The sequence below is a fragment of the Elgaria multicarinata genome, chromosome 16, assembly GCF_023053635.1.
Source record: "Elgaria multicarinata webbii isolate HBS135686 ecotype San Diego chromosome 16, rElgMul1.1.pri, whole genome shotgun sequence".
Classification (NCBI taxonomy): Eukaryota; Metazoa; Chordata; class Lepidosauria; order Squamata; family Anguidae; genus Elgaria; species Elgaria multicarinata.
Window position 1 is genome coordinate 8,834,569 of NC_086186.1, and position 24,227 is coordinate 8,858,795.

The 24,227-nt window shown below is 45.7% G+C and overlaps 2 protein-coding genes across 2 annotated transcripts in view; one reads left to right on the plus strand and one right to left on the minus strand.

Moving 5' to 3' along the window:
- Positions 1-24,227, minus strand: part of PIGB (phosphatidylinositol glycan anchor biosynthesis class B) — a 301,093-nt gene that overhangs the window by 190,314 nt on the left and 86,552 nt on the right. The window lies entirely within an intron of this gene.
- The window catches only part of PRTG (protogenin), a 77,754-nt gene that overhangs the window by 37,509 nt on the left and 16,018 nt on the right, over positions 1-24,227 (plus strand). The window contains exons 9-11 of the mRNA XM_063142624.1: positions 5,923-6,087; positions 6,831-7,136; positions 8,184-8,372. Of these exons, the coding sequence (XP_062998694.1) occupies positions 5,923-6,087; positions 6,831-7,136; positions 8,184-8,372 (660 nt within the window). The remainder of the gene's footprint in view (positions 1-5,922; positions 6,088-6,830; positions 7,137-8,183; positions 8,373-24,227) is intronic.

Here is a 24,227-nt window from a genome sequence, read left to right on the forward strand (position 1 = left end):
TCTGCAGGCATATTACTTGTCCCCCTTGAACTGAAGGGTGGGTAGCTCTGGGCCATTTGAGGACCAGGGTGAATGAAACCATTGTATTCCTGAGGGCCTGGAGCCTTCCTGACTGGACAGTTGCAAAGAGACATCTTGGGAGATTTCTCCTCAGAGCTGTGTATGATTTATCCTGTAGACTTCTTCAGCTTTTGTTCGGTTACACCCAAGGCTGGGTTAAGACATGCTGAGCCCCTAAGCTGTGTCAAGATTTAGAGGCCTCATACCATAAAAATAAAGAGAAAAGAAAGTTTTACATTATAAAAAAAAGGGGTAATGAAAGGGTATCACCCAGCATTAGATAACCTCTGGAGAAGTGTCTAAAAGCACTACTAAAGTAAGTTGATGTGAACTTCTTTTAAACTGGCTCTAGTTTGCACTTATTGCTCCCAGTACTAAATGTTGCATTGCCATGCTTTCTCTGTATAAGGCAGGTCTGCTGTAAGTCACACCAGACTTTCCAACTTATTTAAGCTGAAGTGATTTCCTCTTCGTTATCTTACATCTTAGTTATCCCCTACTATTAAATATTCATATGAAGCTACTGGGAGAAATCATCTGGAGAGCTGCAGTACAGCATCTAATACAGTACAAGAGCCAGTGTGGTGTAGTGGCTAGAATGTTGGACTGGGAGTCAGGAGATCCGGGTTCTAGTCTCCACTCGGCCATGGGAGCTCACTGGGGCTCACTGACTCTGGGGCAGTCACAGACTCTCAGCCCAACCTACCTCACAGGGTTGTTGTTGTAAGGATAAAATGGAGAGGAGGATTATGTGGGTTCCTTAAGGAGGAAAAAAGGCAGGATATAAATGTAATAAATTAATAAATATCTTGCTTGTGATTTAATTTTAAGTTAATGCCCAGAGAAGCAGCTGGACCTCTTCTAAGATCAACCAGCATGTGAATTAAACGCTCCTGCATTTTATATCATGTATGTTTTGAAAGCCAAGCTTTAATTCAGCTACTTTAAGAAGTCCATAAAAGTTACTAGCCTGTAAAAATGTTTACTAGCCTGCTGTGGGCTGGCAAAGGAGGGGCAGTGAGCGCCATGGGTCCTGCAGAAGCCCACTGCACTTCTATGCTGGGTGCAGAGGAGAGACGGTGCTATGCTGCCCGTGTCTGCCATCCGGCTCACTCACCTACATGGATTTCCTTCTCGCCTCTGGGTACTAGGACAGTGCTTGAATACAAAGCTGCTTGAATTGATGGTGACAATACATCACGGATGGATTGAGTTCATATCTCGGGTGTGTTGTTGGGCCCTATTTGACCCTGTGGTTGCAACCTTGATGGGATCGGGCAGCCATCTTCCATGCTTCTGTGTACCCTTCAGGCTTGACTGCTTCAATGTGGTCTATATGGGGCTGCCTACCTTGAACAGCGGAACTGGTGAGGTGCTCACCCAGCAGGAATTGCTGATGGGCCTGTCGTTAGGGAGGGCCATTGAAAGTTTCTGAAGAGATCATCTGCATTTGGGTACTTTAATCTGATAATACGCTTATCAGTGATAAGCAGTTTAAAAGCAAAGCCCCGGTGTTGATTCCTCCTGGTTGATTGGCCGTGTTTTGCAATGCAGAATAACACTCCCTGTTTTAATTAGCCTAAAGCCTCTCAGGCCCTTTTATATGTGGAGGAACTTCGGCGTTGCAGCAGGTGTACTTGGCGTGGTGCCGTGGCCTGAAATAGAAAGAGGCGTTAGACAAATTCATGGAGGATACGGATACCGCAAGGTACTAGTCCTCATGGTTGCTTGCTACCTCCACTTTCAGAGGCTGCAGCCTGTGTCTGAATCCCAGTCTCTGAGGAACAGCGGCAGCGAGGGTCTGTAGCCCCCTGTCCTGCTTGTGGGCTTTCCGTTGGGACATCTGGCCGGCCGCTGTGGGAAACAGAAGGCCTCTGGCCTGCTCCTGCCTCAAGGCTGCTCTTCTGTTCCCATTTCTAATTGCACTCTTAAAGGGGGAAAGGCTGAGGAGTTTCCACTTCCTGTTGACAAAGCTCTGGGCTTTTCACACCCCAGATATCCCTCCATTCATTGTGAACAATGGCCGTGTTTCTAAAATGCCCTCCAAAATCAGATTATATCCTGTCCCACCTTCCTCCCAGGCAGAATAAAAGTTAGCTTTGAATAAAATTGGGTTGGAGGGTGTGGATGAAGAGGGAAACAAACAGGTGTCCGTTGAGAGGGTGTTTCTAAAAGAATATTTTGTATTCAAATTGAGGGTTAGGGAAGATGCCCGTGGTAGCAGGAAGGAAGAATAGGGTCTCCCTGAGAGACTGCGTGTTAATTCCTTGTTAGCGATTAAGAAAAGTAACAAAGGAAAGGCTGATTGGTGGGGCTGGAGTGAAGGAGTCGGCCTTGTCTTCCCCTGGCTCTTTCATTAGGGCCTCTCCATGGGGTCCGGCCCAGCCATTCAAGGCGAGAACAAGCCCTTTCAGTGTGGGGTTCAGGGATGCTGTGTTGCAGGTCAGAAATCGTGCCATGCAGTTCCTAATTAACAAGCCGTTAATTGGGGGTGTTGTGAGATGCCCGTAATCTGGCCTAATTAAAATGCTATCAGTTTAACTCAGAACTGTGGGAAAATCAGCCGGTGGAATTTTTTCGCCGTTGTGTTTGCGGAGGAGAGTTCCGTTCTGTAGGGGAAAGGCATTAAGCCGCCTCAGCGGAGAGGTGGGTTTTTCTTGTTTCGTTTTGTTTCTTACAAAGTTGACAAGCAATTTGGCAGGAATTGTGCCTGAAGGGAGGACGGCTACAGTCACCCGTTGTTTTGTAGTAATGAAGCATCCTTTGCATGAGGAGGAGGAGGAGGAAGATTTGAATGTATGCTTTAAGGTGGATTCTAGCATTGAGCAGGGGGTTGGACTTGATGGCCTTATAGGCCCCTTCCAACTCTGCTATTCTATGAATCTAAATTGCTTTGATTTATCCCCCCCACAAACACATGGAGGGGAAAAGGACGTCCAGAATTATGTTCTAGAATCGAGGGCTTGTTGTACAGCTCCTACACTATAGCAAACACAAAGTCGTGTCTATCAAACATTAACAAGCGTTGTCTTTACATATAAAGGGGCAGATGCCCAGAGGATCTTCCTTAGGTTTGGCTTTGCGTTTCTAAGCAGTTTCTAAGAGAGCCAGTGTGGTGTAGTGGCCAGAGTGTTGGACTGGGAGTTGAAAGATCCGGGTTCTAGTCCCCACTCGGCCATGGAAGGTCCCTGGGTGGCTTTGGGCCAATCACAGACTCTCAGCCCAACCTACCTCACAGGGTTGTTGTTGTGAGGATAAATTGGAGAGGAGCATGGTTATGTACGCCGCCTTGAGTTCCTTGGAGGAAAAAAGGCGGGATGTAAGTGCAATAAATAAATAAATAGCCAGGACTCCTTCCCCACTGTACAAAATGAAGGAGAGCTGTAAATGGTCTTCAAAGGGAAGTAGTGGCGGTTGTAGAGGCAATTAGGGTTCCTTTGTTGTGCTTCTTACTTTCTCTCTGCAGTTTGTTGTGGCTTAGCTTTCTGAATGTTTTTTTTTTTAGTTTATCCAATTTATTTTATTTATTATTTATTTATTACATTTTTATACCGCCCAATAGCCGAAGCTCTCTGGGTGGTTCACAAAAATTAAAACCACAATAAAACACCCAACAGGTTGAAAACACAATTACGAAATACAGTATAAAAAGCGCAACCAGGATAAAACCACACAGCAAAGTTGATTATAAGATTAAAATACAGAACTAAAACAGTAAAATTTAAATTTAAGTTAAAATCAAGTGTTAAAATACTGAGTGAATAAAAAGGTCTTCAGCTGGCGACGAAAGCAGTACAGTGTAGGCGCCAGGCGGACCTCTCTGGAGAACTCATTCCACAACCGGGGTGCCACAGCGGAGAAAGCCCTCCTTCTAGTAGCCACCTGCCTCACTTCCTTTGGCAGGGACTCATGGAGAAGGGCCCCTGTGGATGATCTTAAGGTCCAGGCAGGCACATATGGGAGGAGGCGTTCCTTCAGTTAACCTGGCCCCAAACCGTTTAGGGCTTTAAATGTCAATACCAGCACTTTGAATTGGGCCCGGACCTGCACTGGCAGCCAATGAAGCTGGAAAAGGACTGGCGTAATGTGATCTCGCCGGCCAGTCCCTGTTAGTAACCTTGCTGCCCTATTTTGTACCAGCTGAAGCTTCCGGAACGTTTTCAAAGGCAGCCCCATGTATAACGCATTGCAGTAATCCAAGCGAGAGGTTATCAGAGCATGGATAACTGTAGCTAGGCTATCTCTGTCCAGATAAGGGCGTAGTTGGTATATCAACCTAAGCTGATAAAAGGTGCTCTTTGCCACTGAGTTCACCTGTGCCTCAAGTGACAGTTCTGGATCCAAGAGCACCCCCAAACTACGGACCCGATCCTTTAGGGAGAGTGCAATCCCGTCCAGGACAGGGCAAACATCACCAATGCATCTGTATAGAGGTTTTTGTTTAGCAAATGCCAAATCTCCATAATTTGTAACGAGGCACAGTTTGGTAGCACAGAACTGCTTTCGCCCAAACAGCAAAACAATCCTCCTTTTAGTCATAGCCTTATTCAGAGAAGTCCCATAGATTTCTGTGGGACTTACTAGCTGGGCAATCACGTGTCAGGTATACTTTAGGGTGGATTCCTGCGTTGAGCAGGGGGTTGGACTTGATAGCCTTATAGGCCCTTTCCAACTCTACTATTCTATGATTCTATGATTCTGTGATGCTTAGGAATGTAGCTTTATAGCAAGATCCTAAGCCTTATCACATAGAAGGTTAGCCTGGAGAAGAAGAAGATTCAGAGGAGACCTGACGGCAGTCTTCAAATTTCTGAAACGGTGTCATGCAGAAGATGGAGTGAATTTGTTGCTCCAGAGGGCAAGACTAGATCCAGTAGGTGGAAATTACAGGGAAGCAGTTTTCAGCTAAATGTTAGGAGAAACAGCAGTGGAACATGCTATGCTTGTCAGACGATCAAATAGCTCACTGTGGTTTATTTAAGCCACAGCAGGTTGTGGCAGTGTGACACGTACCAGCAGCCATTTTATTATTTATTTATTTCATTTCTATACTGCCCAATAGCTGAAGCTCCCTGGGCTATTCACAAAATTTAAAACCACAAGGTATAGCATAAAACAATGCAGATTTAAAACAACAGAGCTAAAAGACTAGGATGCTAAAATATTGGGAACATGAAAAGGTCTTCCACCTGGCGCTGAAAGTATTTCTCTAGGGAGCTTATTCTGCAGCTGGGGTGCCACAGCAGAAAAGGCCCTCTTCCTGGTAGCCACCTACCTCACTTCCTTTGGCCGGGGTTCACGGAGAAGGACCCCTGAAGATGATCTTAGGGTCTGGGCAGGTACAGGAGGGAAGATATTTGACCCATGAATATTCAAGCCATGACTGCAGCTTGTTGTGTCATCTGAACCTGGCAGGGGTGGGCTGTGCAAGGGTTAAACATTCCATGCATAACCCTAAAACAGGCCAAAGGTTCTTCTAGTGTTATTTAACTCTCTCACAATCCACCCCTGCTGGGTTCAAATAACACGACAAGCCACAATTTTCAGAATGGTGCCTGTGGGTGCCATGAGACATGACAATTGTGTGAACCCTGTTGCTGTCTTGGGAAGGAGTGGGGTCTCCTTCGCTGGAGGTATTTAAGCAGAAGCCGTACAGCCATCTTGCTCAGCGTAGATCCTGCACTGAGCGCTAGTTCTCCCCCAAGGACCTTTCCAACTCTGTGATTTTGTAAATAAATCTCATGGATTTATTTCCATCTAGTTTACACTCAAGTGTTCATAAGATGACAGCCTTAAACTTCTGTTCCTTCGGAGGGGGGTTCAGTCATTTTTTTGTTCCTGTAAATTCTTTGTCTATTCCAGGTTTAAATAATGAAGAATATCAAGTGGTTATTGGAAATGACACAACTCATTATATTATTGATGACCTGGAGCCTGCCAGCAACTACACCTTCTATATTGTGGCCTACATGCCGTTGGGTGCTAGTCAGATGTCTGACCATGTGACACAGCATACACTGGAAGACAGTAAGTGGGCCTCTCTGTGATCTCGCTGGGGAAGTGGGGCTCCATTCCAAAACCTCAGGGTCCACTTCTAGGAGATCTAATATTCCTACAGACGTCACTGTAAGCTGCTTCAATGCTGAAAACTCTTGTCCACAGGTGCACAAAGCTGTATCATGGAAAGAGCACCAAGCCTGTTTCTGAGAGATGGATTTAAATCGAGAGAAAGAGAGTTATGTATGGAATTATGCATGGTGTGGAAAATGTGAATAGGGAGACATTTTTCTCCCTCTCTCATAATACTAGATCCTGGGGACATCCCATGAAGCTGATTGGAGGTTCTTTGTGGTAACATTTTGCATTTTCACACTTGAGCATCAAAATGTACCGGGCAAAACGTGCTGTGTGTATGTGCTCATGTGAAATAGCTCCTGAGCCTAGCTGAATGAGGTTTCTGCAAGAGAATTTGCAAGGTGTGTTGTGCTTCTTGTAACTAGCTAACGAAGACCTTGTCCTGCAGGGAACCCCTGATTAAAATCAGGAGGCTTTGGTGAGGCCCATTACTACATGGGGCACCCTTCTTGGCTCTTGCTGTACTAGCAGCAGGAAGGGCAGTTTGGCCAACACTAGTTGTCAACCAAACTAACCTGATTCTATTCTTGTGCCGTTGAAGGAAACTATTAACTGAATGTACAGGAGCGGCAGAAATGGCTTCAGGGTTGAGTTTGTTGGTAACTGCTTACCCACCTCAATTTCCTCCTCCTCAGTCCCCCTGAGGGCTCCCGAAATCAGCTTGACCAGCCGAAGTCCCACAGACATTCTCATCTCATGGCTGCCAATTCCGGCGAAGTATAGACGCGGGCAAGTGGTCTCCTTCCGCTTGTCCTTTCGCCTCAGCACCGAGAGCACAGTTCAAGTCCTCGAGCTTCCAGGCACGACATATGAGCATCTTCTCGGGGGCCTGAAACCCAACAGCATCTATTTAGTTCGTATATCTGCAGCGACACGGATTGGCTGGGGGGAAGCATCCCTGTGGACATCGCATCGCACTCCAAAAGCTACAAGTGTCGAAGGTGGATCCCCTTTCTTACTTAATGTTTTATTTATTGGCAAGATTAATAACAATGTAAATAAATTATTCTGCCATAAATACATAAACCCAGCTGTGTTAAACTGCATAGGGTTAAATATTGTCCTGAAACCTGTCATTCTGAAAAATTACTAGAAAATAATAATAATAATAATAATAATAATAATAATAATAATAATAATAAATTTCTTACCTGCCTCTCTACTTGGATCAAGGCGGGGAACAACAGTGAATACAAAACACATTAAAAACTGATTAAAAACACAGCATACATGATTTAAACATCCTTAAAGCATCCTAAAACACTTAAAATGCTTTTGCATAAACTGAAGGTGCTTCCAGACAGACAGCTCTGGCTTCTATTGGTCAAAACGCCTTGCGCAGTTATTCCACCCCCACCCCCACCCCATAACAGTTTTGGGTTTTTTGGGTGAAGAGAAAAAGATGGGGAAAGCGATGGGAAAACATAGGATGGAGTCCCTGTAAAATTCTGGAGACTGAAGGAAAGGAAAAGAACCTCTCGTGCAAGCACTGAGTCATTACTGACTCTTGGAGGGACACCAGCTTCCGCTGCGCTGACATTTTCTTGGCAGGCCTTATAGCGGGGTGGTTTGCCGTTGCCTTCCCCGGCAATTATTACCTTTCCCGCAGCTAACTGGGTACTCACCGCTCTGCGCCACACGAGGCTCCTTTCCTGGTGACTGAAGTCCCTGTAAAATTCTGTGAATGGAGCAGGGCGATGACAGGTTAAAAGACTTGTCCTGAAGCATCCTTATTTTGTACCATCCTACCTTCTGGGACTTGACATGATAGCAGTGTACCCTGACCTATAAAACCAATGCAGCACTTCAACCCCCAGCAGTATCTTAGGGGAAGGTTCAGAGAGACCCTGGAAACTACCAATCAGTGTAGACAAGATTGCCCCAGGTGATGGACCAACTGTGTGACTTGACACCAGGCAGTCCCTCCCTGGGTTCTAAAAACGCTACTTGTATCTCCACCGTCAAAACAAAACCCATTCTTTTCCTAGCGCCGAAATCTCCTGAGCTGCATTTGGAGCCCATGAACTGCACAACCATCATGGTGAGGTGGCAGCAAGACTTGGAGGACACGGCGGCCGTCCAGGGCTACAAGTTGTACTACAAGGAAGAAGGCCAACAGGAAAATGGGCCAATCCTGCTGGAAGCCAGTGACTTGACACACACCATTAGTGGTTTGGGTGAGTCTGTCCACAACTTGGCCGCATTTTCAAAGGAAGCAACTGTGTTCAGAGAGAAGATCAAAGGGGAAAGGTAGAGCGATTCATGCATTCGTGATCTGCCGATTACATTCTAGATACTTATGAAGGCAGGTGTTTAGCTAGCCACTTGCTTCCTTCCAGAAGGAGCATCTGGATTGAATTGTTTAAACATGGGGCAGCTCAGAGCTTATCTAAAACCTTCTTCTCTGCTTGCATTCAGGTGGGCCATTAAGATTCACTTGTTAAGATTCACTTGATTCATAACTGTTTATGTGTTTTATATTAAAAGCACGCACACACACACCCCACACACACACCCCCACACACCTATGCCACTGATGTGGCTTTATGTCCGTTATACTGTTCTAGCACAATATTTATTGCTCTTATTTTATTATTGGTGTTTAACTTATTAGCAACTGAGAATATTGTTATATAAAAAAGCAGAATATAAATAAATAAAATATCTATGTTGGCATTTACTGGTAATTTTTAAGATTTTAGAAGCCTAAAGGGAAATCTCAGAAATATTTCAATCGTGCGGCTTGTCTTTGACGTTTAAACCTATGACATGGAAAACACCTTTCTGGAAATTGGGCTATCTACTGAAAGCACTCAGTTGGCTCTGAGGGCCTAGTGGTAAATGTTGGAATATTCTGATAGCTTGCTCTCTAAATCTTAAGAATGACCAGTACGTATCAACATTCACTGGATTTCTGAGACTTGCTGCAACTCTTTTATGCCTGAAGATATATTCAGCAAGAATAAAGGATCTACCGACCCTTTGCCAAATAGTTTATCCTGGACTTTTCTGAATATGTTTTCTTGAGGCTGGCAGCTATTAAATCACACTATTGGTTGTTGTTGTTTTAATCTGGATTGCTCAGTATGCAGGAAGGTTTGGCTTTTCCCTGGCTTCTCCTTAAGTGGCATGTTGGATTTAGAAAGCCAGCCATTTAATTGGTCTCTTAAAGGCGTTGGGACTGATCTGAGTACAAGTAGTTGGGACTGGTTTGTTCATAATATTAACTATAGATCTGTTCAATTTGTTCAACTTACTTTTCTGGTGGTTTTTTTTTGTGTGTGTGTGTGTGGTCATTTAACCTGATCACTGATTGCAAACTTGAGCAGAATACAAACTCAAGGTTCCGTCTTCCATACTCTTCTATTAGATAAAATGGTCACTGCCTCCTTTCAGCCGCAGATGGGTCCCCTTTTCTTTAAGACCTCTGGGGCAGGAACTAAGGTTGTCATTGAAAGTCTAGTAGTTAGATTTTCCAGGAGTGGGGCTTTGTCTGGGACCAATGGAGCTTCAACTTTGAGACCAGGACTTTACTGGGCCTCAGAGTAGCTGGCAAATCCGCCTGGTAGCAAAAACGGCCAAATAAGGGGGAAAACTGCAGGGGTGTCTGCATTGATTCCTCACAGTGAAACGTCTGTCTGATTTTTAGCCTTGCTAAGATTTTAGAGTTTTTTGAGAGTATGTCTCTAAATTACCAGTCACTCGGGAACAACAGTGGGAGGGTGCTACTGCCCTCTGTTTCTGCCAGAGGACTTCCGAGGGTCATCCAGTTGGTCATTGTGGGGAATAGGATATGTTACTTTAGAGGCCTTTGGTCTGATCCACCGGCCAGGCTCTTCTTTGGTTGTGGAGAAATTCCATTTTCCTGGGTTAGAAATTGTAACTTTCCTACTTCTGTAGAGTACGGAGCGTTCCCTTCCCATCAGCACTTCTGCTGGTGCTCTTTATTGTGCCATAGGGCACTCTGAGATTGCGCAGAAAGCGTTCCTTGGCAGCTATCAGGCAATGCCTGGGACTTCCCTATTTCTTCAGGCCTTGAGGCTTGCAAGGGAAGACCTGAGCAGAGCAGATTCAGGTAGAAGTAAGTCAGGTCTAAGACAGGTTACTACAAGGCAGGTCAGAGTACTGCCCAGGGAGCTTCGGCTGTTGGGCAGTATAAAAATGCAATAAATAAATAAATAAATAAATAAATAAATAAATAAATAAAGTTACAGTAAGTCAGGTTCAGTCAAGTCAGTCAGGTTGAGCCAAACCAAGGTATGACAAGTCAGATCAAGGTACATCATTTCACACTGATGTAGTTGCAGCAGCAATCCTCCAGTATTAGAGACAGTAAGCCTATACTCACCAATTGCTGGGGAACATGGGATGGGAAAGTGCTGATGCACCGTGTCCTGCTTATGGGTTCCTAGTCGACAGCTGGTTGGCCACTGTGAGAACGGATTGTTGGATGAGATGGACCCTTGGCCTGATCCAGCATGGCTTTTCTTATGTTCTTAATCAGGACCCTGGATAGCTCCCAGTGCACTCTGCTAGCTGAGCTATAAAAAGAGGTTGTCTCAGCAAAGGACTGGAGCCTTCTAAAGCTTTTAAAAGACTAGCCGGGCATTACCTTCACACAGCTCCACCCATTCGGAAGAACTGCTTGGAATCCTTAAAGGGGTCAAGTCTGATTCTGCATCCTCATGTTCTGGCATGGCTGTGGAGCAGGAGAGTCCACAGAGAAGTCATCCTTGGAGTCTGAGAACCACGTCTCAAGGCTGAGAGGGTACAGATGAAGATGTCAGGGACTTCCCCCTTGTGATGGCCCTTGTGATCCATCTGAATCTGCATCTTCCTCAAGGCAATGCTGGGATCTGGATGGAGAGACATGACATGATAATTGAGACTGTTAATTTAGTTTGTCATCTTCATCTGCATTTTGTCTTTTATTGGTTTAGAGCTGCCTTGTCAGAAATTGTAAGTAAATAGATTGATCAGGTAATAGAAAGAAGAAAAATTCAGTAGCACCAAGCTTTTAGGCAGCACAAGGAGCAGTAGGACCAGGTGGAGAATTCGCTGGGTGAATTGTCGGAATTGATCCATACCCTCATCTAGGTTAACTGGCCTCTTGACTGCACTTGGACTTCTTTCCTCTCTCTTAGAGAGAGAGAGACTGGAAGGCCTTCTCATTTGGGACCACCATCTGTGAGCCTTTCTAGGCAGAGAAGCATCTGGCATCTGGCATCAGGCCGTGGAGTCCGTAGAACACAGACAGAAGGGGCAGTGGCTCAGGAAAAGGCGGTGCTTCTCTTCTTTTAAGATGCCATTGATCTGTCTTCTGATTATGCAGTGCAGACCCACACCACTCTGCCTTTGTGCTCTGTTCTTATTGCAAAGCACTGCTCCGCTTTGCTGTTTGGGCTTCTTCCTTGAACACAACCATGTGGAGAGAGATCCTTTGCAAAGCCAACAATGGCAATTTAAGAACCTAGGATCCAATAGCCCACATCGGTGAGGTTTTATAGTGCATCAATCCTGGGACTTGATTTTGCAAGGATGAACGCAGCCCCTGAGATTGCAGTTGCTTGGTGTGTGCCATCTAAAGCAAAATGCAACTTCAGTCCCTGGAGTGTTATTGCAATGCCAGTGCTGTGAAGCCTGCTTGGTTAATGAAGTCTTTCCTGTGACAGGCCCAGGTGAATCACTTAAGGAAAATGACTACAGCTCCCATCAACCCTAGCCAGCATAGCCAATGATGAGGGATCATGAGAGTTGTAAGCCAACAACCAGTCCATTTCTGGGCTCCACACTTCAAGAAGGATGCAGACAAGCTGGAGCGTGTTCAGAGGAGGGCAACGAGGATGATCAGGGGTCTGGAAACAAAGCCCTATAATGAGAGACTGAAAGAACTGGGCATTTTTAGTCTGGAGAAGATAAGATTGAGGGGAGACATGATAGCACTCTTCAAATACTTGAAAGGTTGTCACATAGAGGAGGGCCAGGATCTCTTCTCGATCATCCCAGAGTGCAGGACACGGAATAACGGGCTCAAGTTACAGGAAGCCAGATTCCGGCTGGACATCAGGAAAAACGTCCTGATTGTTAGAGCAGTACAACAATGGAACCAGTTACCTAGGGAGGTTGTGGGCTCTCCCACACTAGAGGCCTTCAAGAGGCAGCTGGATAACCATCTGTCATGTATGGTTTAAGGTGGATTCCTGCAATGAGCAGGGGGTTGGACTCGATGGCCTTGTAGGCCTCTTCCAACCCTACTATTCTATGATTCTATGATTCTCCAGCAGTCTTCCTAGGGATTTCTTTGGCATGATTCCTGAATGCACCGCAGAACCATCATGGCTACTGTGGCTGCAACAGCTAGAAGGGGAGCCCTCGGAGGCCCTGCCTTTAAAAAGCTCCTGCTGCTTTCTGTTCTCTTGCACAGATGTGAGTGTGCCAAAGCCAGGAAGGCAGCCCCTGCCCTTCTCCCACTCAGCATCCCCACACTGCCCCTCTTTCCTTCCATGTTGTCTGGCAGCTGTGCCCAGGATCCCACTGGCAGGACCACACACATCGAACAAGGTGACTCCTGACTCAGGAAGTTCTTTCCTGGTTGTCCGCGGGGGCTCCTTGTTGCCGCCCACTTCAACACCGTCTTCTCTCCACTCCCACCACTTCTTGCCCAGAACCAGATCTCGTATCTTCCGTGTCTCTGACCCCCCTCGGTGATGGCTGCTGTTTATTTTTAACAGAATAACTTGGGGGAGGGGATGTCTCTTCCCCCCCCCCCACCAAATGTCAGTGAGACTAATAAACACTGTGACCGGATTCTGGGCTCCCCTTCTCCAAATAAATAGATCGGTTTGCTTGGTGATGTTTATGTCAAAGCCCCAGGCATTTATTTTTCTGCAGAAAACGCTCCAGTGTAAAATTCCATCCCTGTTATCACTTGGATTTAGTCCAGGAGAAGCTGACCCTGTAGAACCATGCATGCCTTGCATTTTTGCTACTATTTTGAATCCTTCTGGCTCCCCCCCTCCCCGGCACCTTTGCAGAGAAGCTCTTCCCTTGTGTCAGTTTGCAACTTTCTTTCAACAGCTTTTGCATCTTCAGTATTTGGAGAATAACTACAGCGCTTCCTGTATGAAGGGTCTGTTGGAACAGGTCCCCGCTGTGCAGCAAGGTGTGAAAACAAATCAGAACCAAACAAGGATCTTAGATGTAGTATCCTACTTCTCTTGGAACCATGTCCGTTCGTTCTGTGGGGTGCTTGGCTACCCCATGTTTTGGAGGGAGAGGGTTGTGAGCCAGGGTAGGGAGAAAACTTAGTGAACACTTCGAAAAGTGTGTGAGTGAGTACGTTCAGGGAGAGTGTTGGACATTTCATAGAATCATAGAATAGCAGAGTTGGAAAGGGCCTACAAGACCATCAAGTCCAACCCCCTGCTCAATGCAGGAATCCACCCTAAAGCATCCCTGACAGATGGTTGTCCAGCTGCTTCTTGAATGTCTCTAGTGTGGGAGAGCCCACAACCTCCTCAGGTAACTGGTTCCATTGTCATACTGCTCTAACTGTCAGGAAGTTTTTCCTGATGTCCACCCGGAATCTGGCTTCCTGTAACTTGAGCCCATTATTCCGTGTCCTGCACTCTGGGAGGATCGAGAAGAGATCCTGGCCTTCCTCTGTGTGACAACCTTTTAAGTATTTGATGAGTGCTATCATGTCTCCCCTCAATCTTCTCTTCTCCAGGCTAAACATGCCCAGTTGTGTTTCCAGACCCCTGATGAACCTGGTTGCCCTCCTCTGAATACGCTCCAGCTGGAGGAAGGAATGAAAATTGCAGGGAGGGATTTGGGATTGGCAGGACCTGTGTACTTTTGGACTTTGGGTCATTGAAGGGTTCTGGGAAGGTTGTTATTATTATGTATATTTATATCCCACCTTTTCCCCAATACCGGGACTCAAGGCAGTTTACAAGATTAAAACATATAAATTTGCAAAAGTTTAAAAAGAATTAAACCACTGTAATATTAAAAACATTTTAAAAATTGAAAAGGCAAATCACAATGAAAAACTCCAATACATTAAAACAGGTCCAGAGTATTCCCAAAGGCCTGCTGGAACAATTTCCCCCCCTGCCTCCGGAGGTGTAACAAGGAGGGAGCTAGTTTAGTTTCTCTAGGAAGGGAATTCCAGAGCCTTGGAGCAGCCACTGAGAAGGCCCTCTCCCATGTACCCATCAGGCGTGCCTGAGAAGGTGGTGGGACTGAGAGAAAGGCCTCCCTGGAAGATCTCAAAGCATGGGCAGGCTCATATGGGAGAATACAGTCTTTTAGTAAACCTGGACCTGAGCCGATGGTTCTAGAAGTGTTTTGAATACATTCCAGAGATCCCTGGGCTGTCCCTTATTCCCCAAACCCCTCCTGGCTTCCACTCATGATGCACTCTTAGTCTTGCTGGGTCTCTTGCCTTTAAGATAGAAAATGCCCTCGTGCGCACAGGGTTGAAAGTGGACTTCCTTATCAGCTTAGTTGAAGAGCCGGCCCAGGGCAATGAAGAGGTCAAGCCCTCTGGCACTGTGACCTCTTCCTAGAGAACTCCAGGAATTTGCTCCTGCTAAATGGGGTAACCAAAGTTCTCTCGAAGCACCCTTGAGCAGGATATGTTGGAACAGGCCATTTGGGAGAGTGTTATGTCTTTTAAGTGCAGAGGGAGCCCAACTCATTGGGATTACTGGATGGGAGATGGGACATTGGAGGGGTGGAGTACAACGCTGATGTTCTCGGTTGCTCTCCTTGCCCTGTTTTAACTCAACTCCCGTCTCATTTTTTGTGTATGGAAATGCATGTGTGTGCACGGAGGGGGACTTGATTGGGCTACGGTTAGTTTATGATGGAAAAGGGGCAAGTTAAGCCAGTTTAAGTCCCTCTCTCCCTCTCTCCCCACCCTTTCTCTCTCTGAATATTATGTGGTTGGTTGTTTTAAAGCAGCTTCTGATTTGGGAGAGTTGTTTTGAACACACCATTCAGGGCTTGGAACAAAAAGATGCTGGTTTTTGCTCTCTCTCCTTTTTCCATTTCTGCAAAAACCCAGAGATAGCGTCTTGTATTTTCCTGTTAGTCAAAAGCTCAGCTTGAATTAATCTCGGCGCCCCCAAGTTGTGAAACGATGGACATGTTGAATTCCCACTGCAGGGAATTTGTAGGATACAGAAGAGGTAAAGCGATAGCTTTGGGACTCCTTGTTTGATAGAACTTGCCCTGGTTACTGTTGACCTCCACAGTCACTGCCCCCAGGCTGGCCTGAGGTTGGGCTTTTGTGACTAATGTAAACGTAGACGCAACCCAATGGCCACCCTGATTTTAAGAAACCTCTCAGGAGATCAGTACACGAGAGACAGCTCACAGTTTGCGTTGCAAAAAAGAAAGGAGGGCCTTTCTCGAGACGACGCTTGGCATGTCTTCGCAGAGGATCCTGTGACCGCTGGCTGCCGTTAGGCTGGTGTTTACCCTCCCTGCTCCCATCCTTAAATTAAACTTCTTATCAGTGAAGTCTTTCGATGGTGTTCGATTTCACAGGCTGGCTATGTTGACCCATCTCCCTACAGCAAAGTGCTGTGGGGGGGTGGCAGGGGGGTCAGTGAAGTGGCCAGCTGGCTTTGGGGAGCTGCCCCAAAACTCAAAGCCTCATCTGGATGTTAACGGGAACCACAAACAAGGGCCGGAGGACCAACGATATTGGCAGCGTCCACTGAATCGTGGTTCCGTAGGCAAAGGGCTCTTGAGCCTCCTGCGGTACAAAGGCCAAAGGCCTCCACCCAAGCTTCTTTCTCTGTCCATGCTGCAGGAGAAAGGAGTTAAGAGTTCCCCACCCCATTGTGCTTGAGTCTGGCCTTGGGAGGAGGTGGCTGATGGGCATAGTAGTCTCCAAGGAAGATAGGGACTCTTCTAGGGACCTGGGCGGTCATCTCCCAGGGTGTGATTTAGCCCCTTGGACCTCCTATTGTGTGGTCTAGCCATTACTTCCCCCAAGATTTCTAATAAGAAATCCGCTGTGATGACGTTCTCTTGCGCATTGAGGGACAGCAGCACAGGATCGTTACCTGGGCTCCCAAACCATTCCCATTCAACTTCTCATTGGTGGAGGAGAACTTCCTGGTGGATTGTGCCCTGCAGTCAATTGATTGATTCCCCCTTTAAAGAATTAGAAGCACAAAGCAAGAGCTGCCAGATCTTGCAGTGAATCTTCAATAGAAAAAGACTTGCTTTACTTGTGCAATTTCCCTTCAGAGAGTGAAACTTGCTCGAAATCTGGTGAAATCAGTTGTGGGGGAAATGTCAGAAAGAAAGAAAGAAAGAAAGAAAGAAAGAAAGAAAGAAAGAAAGCAAAAAGCAAAAATTCATTTCAAACGCTGATGCTTTTTCTTGGTTCTCAGCCAAGAAGCTTCATTCCATGTTTGCCTACTTCTTCTTTATGGATTGGGGAGCAGCAGATATGGCGGTAGGAGGGTTGGGAAGGGGGTACAGAGGTGGTGCTAGTGCAGGGTTTGCAATTGTGAGTCCCCTGTTGACATCATCGGATATAATCGAGACTCCAGGCAGCTTGGTGGTTATGGAGGCACAACTTGGAACTAGAACGAGAATGGGGAGGAAGCCTCATCCGCACAGGCTGGCTTATCCTGGGATGACCCTTATCCTGGGATGACCGGCAGGTGCGAATGAGCCTTCCCAGATAATAAAGCACTGCAGGTAGGGTTATCATATTGCCTGAAATGCAAGGATGCTTTTCAGTGGAGATGGTCCACAAGTTTGCCAAGGGCAAAGATATCCAGCGAGACGCAAGGCAAAGTAGAAGAGGGAAGATGGCATTTGGTTTTCCTCTGTCTTGGCGAAATAGTTGGTGTTGGGCCTGTGGTACTGATGGTTTGTAGAAGAGGAGCTTTGCACTATGAGGAAGTTGGACGCAAGCCTTTTGCCTCTGCATATGCGTCTCATCAAGGACCCAAACTGACAGGGTTGGCTTGGGTCCTTGGTTGTATGGCTAGAAGCAAAGCTAAGCTTTACTGCAAAGCCTGTTCCTGGTGGAAATATAGCTTATATTAGATGCTGTGTGCATTGGCTGAAGGTGTTGGGGGAGCAATTTGGGCCCAGTATGTGCACATAAGCACACTTAATAGGGATTAAATTACATTGGAGTCAGTAGAACTTCTGAGTAAATGTGTGGGCTTACACTGCAAATTTGTTTGCTAAAAGTGCATTACCGATGCTTGAAAATAGCTCAGTTCCCGGTGGGGGCTTTATCTTGAAAATGACACATTTCAACTCTCTTACTCAGTGGTAAACATTTTCCCATCCATGCTTTGATGCTTGAATTCTTCCACTGTGTTTTATGGCTCTCTCTAAGGCGAAAACAAATTTGAAGTCTTGAAGAGACTTTTTAACATAGTAGTTGCAGATCAATATGTCTTTTGGAACTGTGCGCCTTAATTTTTTAGAAACAGAGAAGGGACTTATTCCTGGGTATTTTACTAGTGAAGCCCAATAAAATGAGAATTAAACTATGTTGCCCAGAGATAAGTCCCATCCTTTTCAGTCCTGATTTGAAAAACAGAGGCTTTTGAAGACGGCTTAGGGGGAACGCCTGCTCAAGGAAATTAAATCAACATTGTCTATTAATCATACTGTGTGTCAACCCCCAGACCTCTCTCCCAATTGTTCCCAGTGAATGTGAGGGACCATTAGATGTGTGAGGTCTCTAAAGGTCCGACCGAGTCAAATGGGAAGATTCTTTTTTTTTAAGCCACCATTAGCACATGAAAGAGAGTTCAGAGTGAAAATAACATATATGGGTATATTTAAAACTTTGGTTAAGAAAAATCGCAATAAAAACTTCATGAAAAGTTCAGTGATCGCTATTTCTAAGATGTTGCTGCTGTCTAGGAACAGATTCTTGATCTCTTGAAGTGTAAATGTACATGTACAAATGAAATGAAATGATATTAGGAAAATACACTGCAGTAAACATTAATTAAATTATTTTAAGGGTTCCAAGAATTTGAATCTGTTGGCACATTGCTTTATTTCCCTAACCCACACCATGGTAATTCAGCCTAAGTATGTGTAACTGTCATGGATGTGTTTTCTTCCTATTTACCACTGATTCCATTTCCTTCCATTTTATTGCGTTCTTTTTGTCGAATTATAGATTGTATACTCCTTGGGGCAGGGTCCTTTCCTCTTGCATTGAACAAAGCACCAGGGTCAATGATAGCGCTACAAACAAAGAAGTCCTTTTATACTAAAAATGCAGCTGAAGCACAATTCTTAGAGAACGTCTCCTGCAAAATCTCCCTTGAAATGAATACGAGCTGTGCAACAGCACTTTAACTCAGGTTTTACCAGACTTGAGTGTGTGTGTCTGGGGGGTGGGGTAGCTGCTTCATACTGAATGGCCAAAGCAGCCACATCTGAACATTATTGATCTTTTAGGAGATCAATAATGTTGCCAATCGTGAAAGGAAATCTTCCTGTGCTTTCGTAAAGGGAATGACCAAGAAGTGCCCTTTGTGGAGTTGAGACTAATTCACACCAATGTACAGATTTCCTTTAGGTGTGACATTCCCCATTTTATGCACAAATTGCCTAGCTGATGAGGAGAAGAGCAAACTAGTATAGTATTCTGACAAGCTTCGCTTTGTGGCAAAAGCAACCCCCCCCCCCCACATAATTCTCTTAATGTGGGTGAAGGAGAGAGTGAGCAAGGAGCCCGGTTTGTGTGCCTGAGTTACACGCTGCCTCTTTGCTTTTCTGAATCTGTGAGACGGGACAAAGGGACCGGCTAGGCAACCAGAGCAAGACGTGGCGGCTGATGTCTAATGGAAGACGTGGACTAGACAGCCAAGGATCTTTGGTTGGGCCCATTTGGAGGGTAGAAGTGCCGCCTCAACAACTTCATAGGATAATGTTGCCCTGAAGCCTTGTCCAAAATGGACGCTCTGGGAGGCTGTACTTTTGATCTGGGCATTTATTTTGGACATTGGGGGATCCAGTGTGCCTCTACAGGTGGATCCCCTCCAGAATGACCTTCCTGTTGATTTCAGTAAGAGAAGTCAATGCTGCTGCTGAATGTGGAACTCCAGATAGACTAGGGAAGGCAGCCACGTGCCCTTTGGCCAGGATGGGCCATTGACGAAGAATGTGGTGTTTTGGTGGGGAATGGACCACCTGACCTGGTGGGTATGCCTCTGCAGCTCGGTGCTGGCCCAGTACCGAGAAGGTGAGAGGGGGCACTCCCTTGAGCTCTGCGCTCAGATAAAAAGGAGGAGAATTAAAAGCATTTGCATAAAGTTCGGGATAAATTGAAAATCTTTTTATTTGTTTATTTGAGAGAGAGAGGGTTGGCTGAGCTTAAACTGCATTGAAATGGAGGTTTGCACCAGAGGAATCCAGAGGGGGTTGTGTTCTGTTTGTAGGAAATTATGCCAATTATGGAATGTTCTCCCAGAAGAGGCCCGCCTGGCGCCAACATTGCTACCTTCTCGGTGCCAGACTTTTCTTTTTTCTCAAGTATTTAGCATCATGTGATGAGTTTTTAAACTGTCCTGGATTTGTGTCTATGTTTAGCTGATGGCTTAAAGTTGTTTTTAGATGTAGGTTGTCTCTGGGTGTGATGTCTGTAGTGTGTTTTTAAATTTTGCATATTGTTCTTAATGTTTTAATCTTTGTAAACTGCCCAGAGAGCATCAGCTATGGGGCGGTATAGAAATGATGATGATGATGATGATGATGATGATGATGATGATAATAATAATAATAATAATTCTCAACAAAGGGCAGATAACTGGGCAGTACTGCAGGTATGGAGAGAACCGATTTTAAGCATGTGAAGCCGCGACCTACGTTAGCATTAGTTCGTTGTTTACAACAGGAAAGGGCTACTGACTTCAGGTTTGGACCTGCAGATTTCCAGAGTTACGGTCCAGTAAATGTCTGAAAAAGTGTCCCTTCTTCCCTGCATTTGTGCCTGGGATGTGTGCACAGTGTTTTGGAGGAGGACGCTTCAAGATTCCCTGCCTCGTCTGACGCCACGTGCCACCTCCATCCGTACTTTTCTCATCCTGTTGCAGCAAATTGCTTTATACCTAATAGGTTAAACATGTCTCCCTAGAGCAGGAAGGTCCAGAAATCCCCTCGCTTTGTGGGCTGCCTGCCTTGTGGGCGAGACAGCGGCTTCAGCCCACAGATGGTTTTACAATGAAAACCTCCACCTCGCTGCAGTGCAAGAAATGATAAATGGTGTTTTCATTTTGCTGCTCCAAAGGGTCAAAGTGCCACCGAGGGCCCATGACAGACCAACAGAGAAATGTTAGTTCTGAAAGGAAATTTATTTCGTAGCTCGAGGGGAAGTTTGGGTGCCCTGAATGGATTCCCTCTGTCAGTGTGTAAAAATGTATTGTTTGTAAGATAACGCTGTATGTCAACGCAGTCGATTTGAGTGTGGCTGTAGCGGCCACTTAAACAGATGTTAAACCAAATCTTGTAGCACCTTCTTGTAGTTTCTGTCGAGAAAACTTTTAGAGGAAGAATCTCAGTCTGAGGATAAAAGAACTCATGAATTATTTTGGCTCTTTCTCTCTCTGTGGAGGCCCTGGGGAATGTCATATTCTCTGAAAATCACGTGTGTTCTTGACTTTTGGTTGGCTAACCCAGGGGAACATAAGAACGCTCTAGCCACTACACCACACTGGCTCAAGAACATTAGAAGAGCCCTTCTGAATCAGACTGAGGTCCATCTAGTCCATCACTCTGTTCACACAGCGGCCAACCAGCTGTTGACCAGGGACCCACAAGCAGGACACGTTGCAACAGCACCCTCCTACCCATGTTCCCCATCAACTGGTATATATAGGCTTACTGTCTCTGATACTGGAGGCAGCACATAGCTGCCTCCACACAGCTTGGGACCACAATACCTGATGGAATGCCTCTCCCGACGTGAATATACCCGGTCACTACGTTCAACATCTAAGGTCCTCCTCCGGGAGCCTACTCTGAGAGAGGCTCGGAGTGTGGCAACAAGGGACAGGGCCTTTTCGGTGGTGGCCCCCAGACTATGGAATGATCTCCCTGACGAGGCTCGCTTGGCGCCAACGCTGCTATCTTTCCGGTGCCAGGTTACGACTTTCCTCTTTGCCCAGGCATATGGTGGCACATCTTAATTACCCACATGTTTTAGATTTTTAACGGTTTTTAATGCTTTATGTGTGTATGTTTTGTGTTTTAGAATTTTAAATTTTGTATACTCGTTTTAATCTTAATTTTAGAATTTCTGTAAACCGCCCAGAGAGCCCTGGCTATGGGAGCAGTATATAATTGCAATAAATAAATAAATAAATAAAATAAATAGCTGTCAGGACTAGTAGCCATTGATAGCCTTCTCCAGGAATTTATCCAACCCCCTTTTAAAGCCATCCGAATTGTTGGCCATCATTGGTGGCCACAGTTTAATTATGTGCTGTGTGACAAAGGACCCGTTTTTGTGCTCTGTTCTTTTCCAGATGAGGACGTGAGTGGAAGTGGGGTGGCGCTATGGTGTGTGGGTGTCCTTAGCACCAGCAGAGATTTCCCCCTAAATAAGGGCTGCTCTGCGAGCAGATAAACTGGCACTTTTCTAACAAGCTGTTTTGGTTGGTAGGCACATGACGTTTCCTGAGCGCTCGGATGTCCACGGCGCTCCCTTCAGACAGCTACTTGGATCATCATATGTGGAATGAGGTGTTGTTGCAGCCATCATGGATATTGCTTGTGATGCAATTAGTAGCAAGCAATGCAGCCCTCTCCTCTTACCCCTGCCTGAGAAAGTTTGGGGACCTTTTCTTTTTTTAAAATATATATATATTATTAAGCTTTACTTAAAAAACAAAAACAAAAAAACTTTTCTATTATTTATTACATTTTTAATATTGCCCCAGAGCCGAGGCTCTCTGGGCAGTTCACAGTTAAAAACATAAAATACAACAAAATAAGCTTTTAAAAAACGCCATGTAAAACCAAAAGGTTTCTGGAGGCTGTGCACGTCTGTACTGTTCAATTCTTATGTGGGAGGGCTAGCCTCATAAGATGTTCTTCTTCAGTTAGCAAACTCTAGCCAGATTTTAAATAAAAATGGGAAGTGTGTGTGTGTGTGGGGGGGGAACATGATTATTTTCTCCACTGCAGCAAGCACTGTCCCCTCAGCTATTATGTGCTGATGTGTTATTGTCACTGAAAAGTCACTGTGTAAGCCTTCCACAGAGCAGAAGGCTAAAATGTGTCTCTGGAAACTTCACCCCTGCCCCCCAACGGTTCAGGCTGCAGACCTGGAATCCAGGGGCCCCTCCCCTCTCTCCCTCCCTCCGTCCCTCCCAACATAGCCTCTTTCTCTATAATTCCATTTAAATGACTGTTGTCTGGGAGGTGAATTTTAGGGGCCATCGGATCATCTTACAAAGTAGGACCAATGAACTGTGCCCAATCCACTGGGCAGCAACAAAAGGGAAGACAGGGGTGGGGGGGGTGGGGGTGTCTCTTGGCAGGAAGGGATCCAAAGGATATGTTAGCGATGAGGCCAGAAGCTTTTAGCAAAGCCAGATTGCTTTTAGGCAAACCCAAATTGCCTTTGGTTAAGCCCCGTCCCAGCAAAGCGTCATTTTAGAACCGCTTGTCTGCTTTTCGTGGGCTCGGCACAGCCACGTCGATGGTGCGGGAGGCTCTGGAGGCGGAGTGACAGCCATAATTATGGTTTGCCTGTACAGACATCACGTCGAACCAGTTAGCACACACTGCTTAGTTGGCAAGCCTGCTTCTAATCATGGTTTCCGATTCTGGTTTGCTGGCTGATGGCAAATCATGGTTTGTGTATTCATACAATATCCCAGCAAGCCATAGCTATATCAATAAACAAAAAACCTACGGTTTACAAAACAACGTTACAGCTCTACAGTTTTCAACCAAGCACCAAAAAGCAGGGAAATTGGGAGTTAAGGCTCACAAGCCTTAACGCCACATCCTCCCTAAGGAGGCAGAAAGTGCCAGTGAAATTCTCATTCTCCCAAAGCAGATAAACCACGAGGACAGGATGGAGAATAGGATATGCAAAGGTGACTGTGAGGTTGTGGAAAATGGATGATGAACAACTTAGGGCCACCTACTTAACTTTTTCTGTTTAGAGCAGCCCTTCCCCAACCTGGTGCCCTCCAAAGGTGTTGGACTACAACTCCCATCATTGCAAGTCAGTATGTCCCATGGTCAGGAATGTTGGATGGGGAACGCTGTTCTATATCCTTACACCGCTCTGAGAGCTTAATGATATAGGGTGGGATATAAATGTTTTAAATAAATAAATAAAATACAGGGGCTGGCCAATATTTTTCTCTCACACACATCTCGCATATAGCAGCACGACTGATAACAAAAGGGGCACTATTTGTTGGAGATGTAGAACCAGAGCAAGTGCTGGCACTTTCAGCTTTTGGTCAATACCCTGCCCGTCAAAGAACCAATGTTTCCCCCCCCCCCCCCTTAAAGCCGAAGCTCTGTGGGCAGTTTACAAAGATTAAAAACATGTTACTGAGAATCTTCTCTGCCTCAGTGTGCATGCGTGCATTCATTCTAGTGCAAGGCAGAATATCCACACACACCTTGGGGGGCGGGGGCTCTTGCCTTCAGTGATCGTGGGATGCATTTTTGGTGACTTTTGAGGGGGTTGTGTGAATTCTATTAATTTGGGGTGGGTGGGTCCATTAATTATAAAATGAGTCAGCAGGGGGTTTTCTGCTCCCTTCTGCCCCTTCAGCAACAAACACTTTGCTAGTGTTTCTGGTGGCAGCCGAGCTTCACTGAATAATCCAGTGTTATCCATTTGCTGGATAGCAGCCCAATGGGAACGTTGCAAGGTTGACACTGGGCCATTCCGCTGCAAATGAGGAACGCCGCTGGATTGCTCATGGCAGCTCCGCCACCAGTTGAAATGCTGGCAGAGTGTTTGCTGATGATTTTTTTTAAAAGGGTGTGCG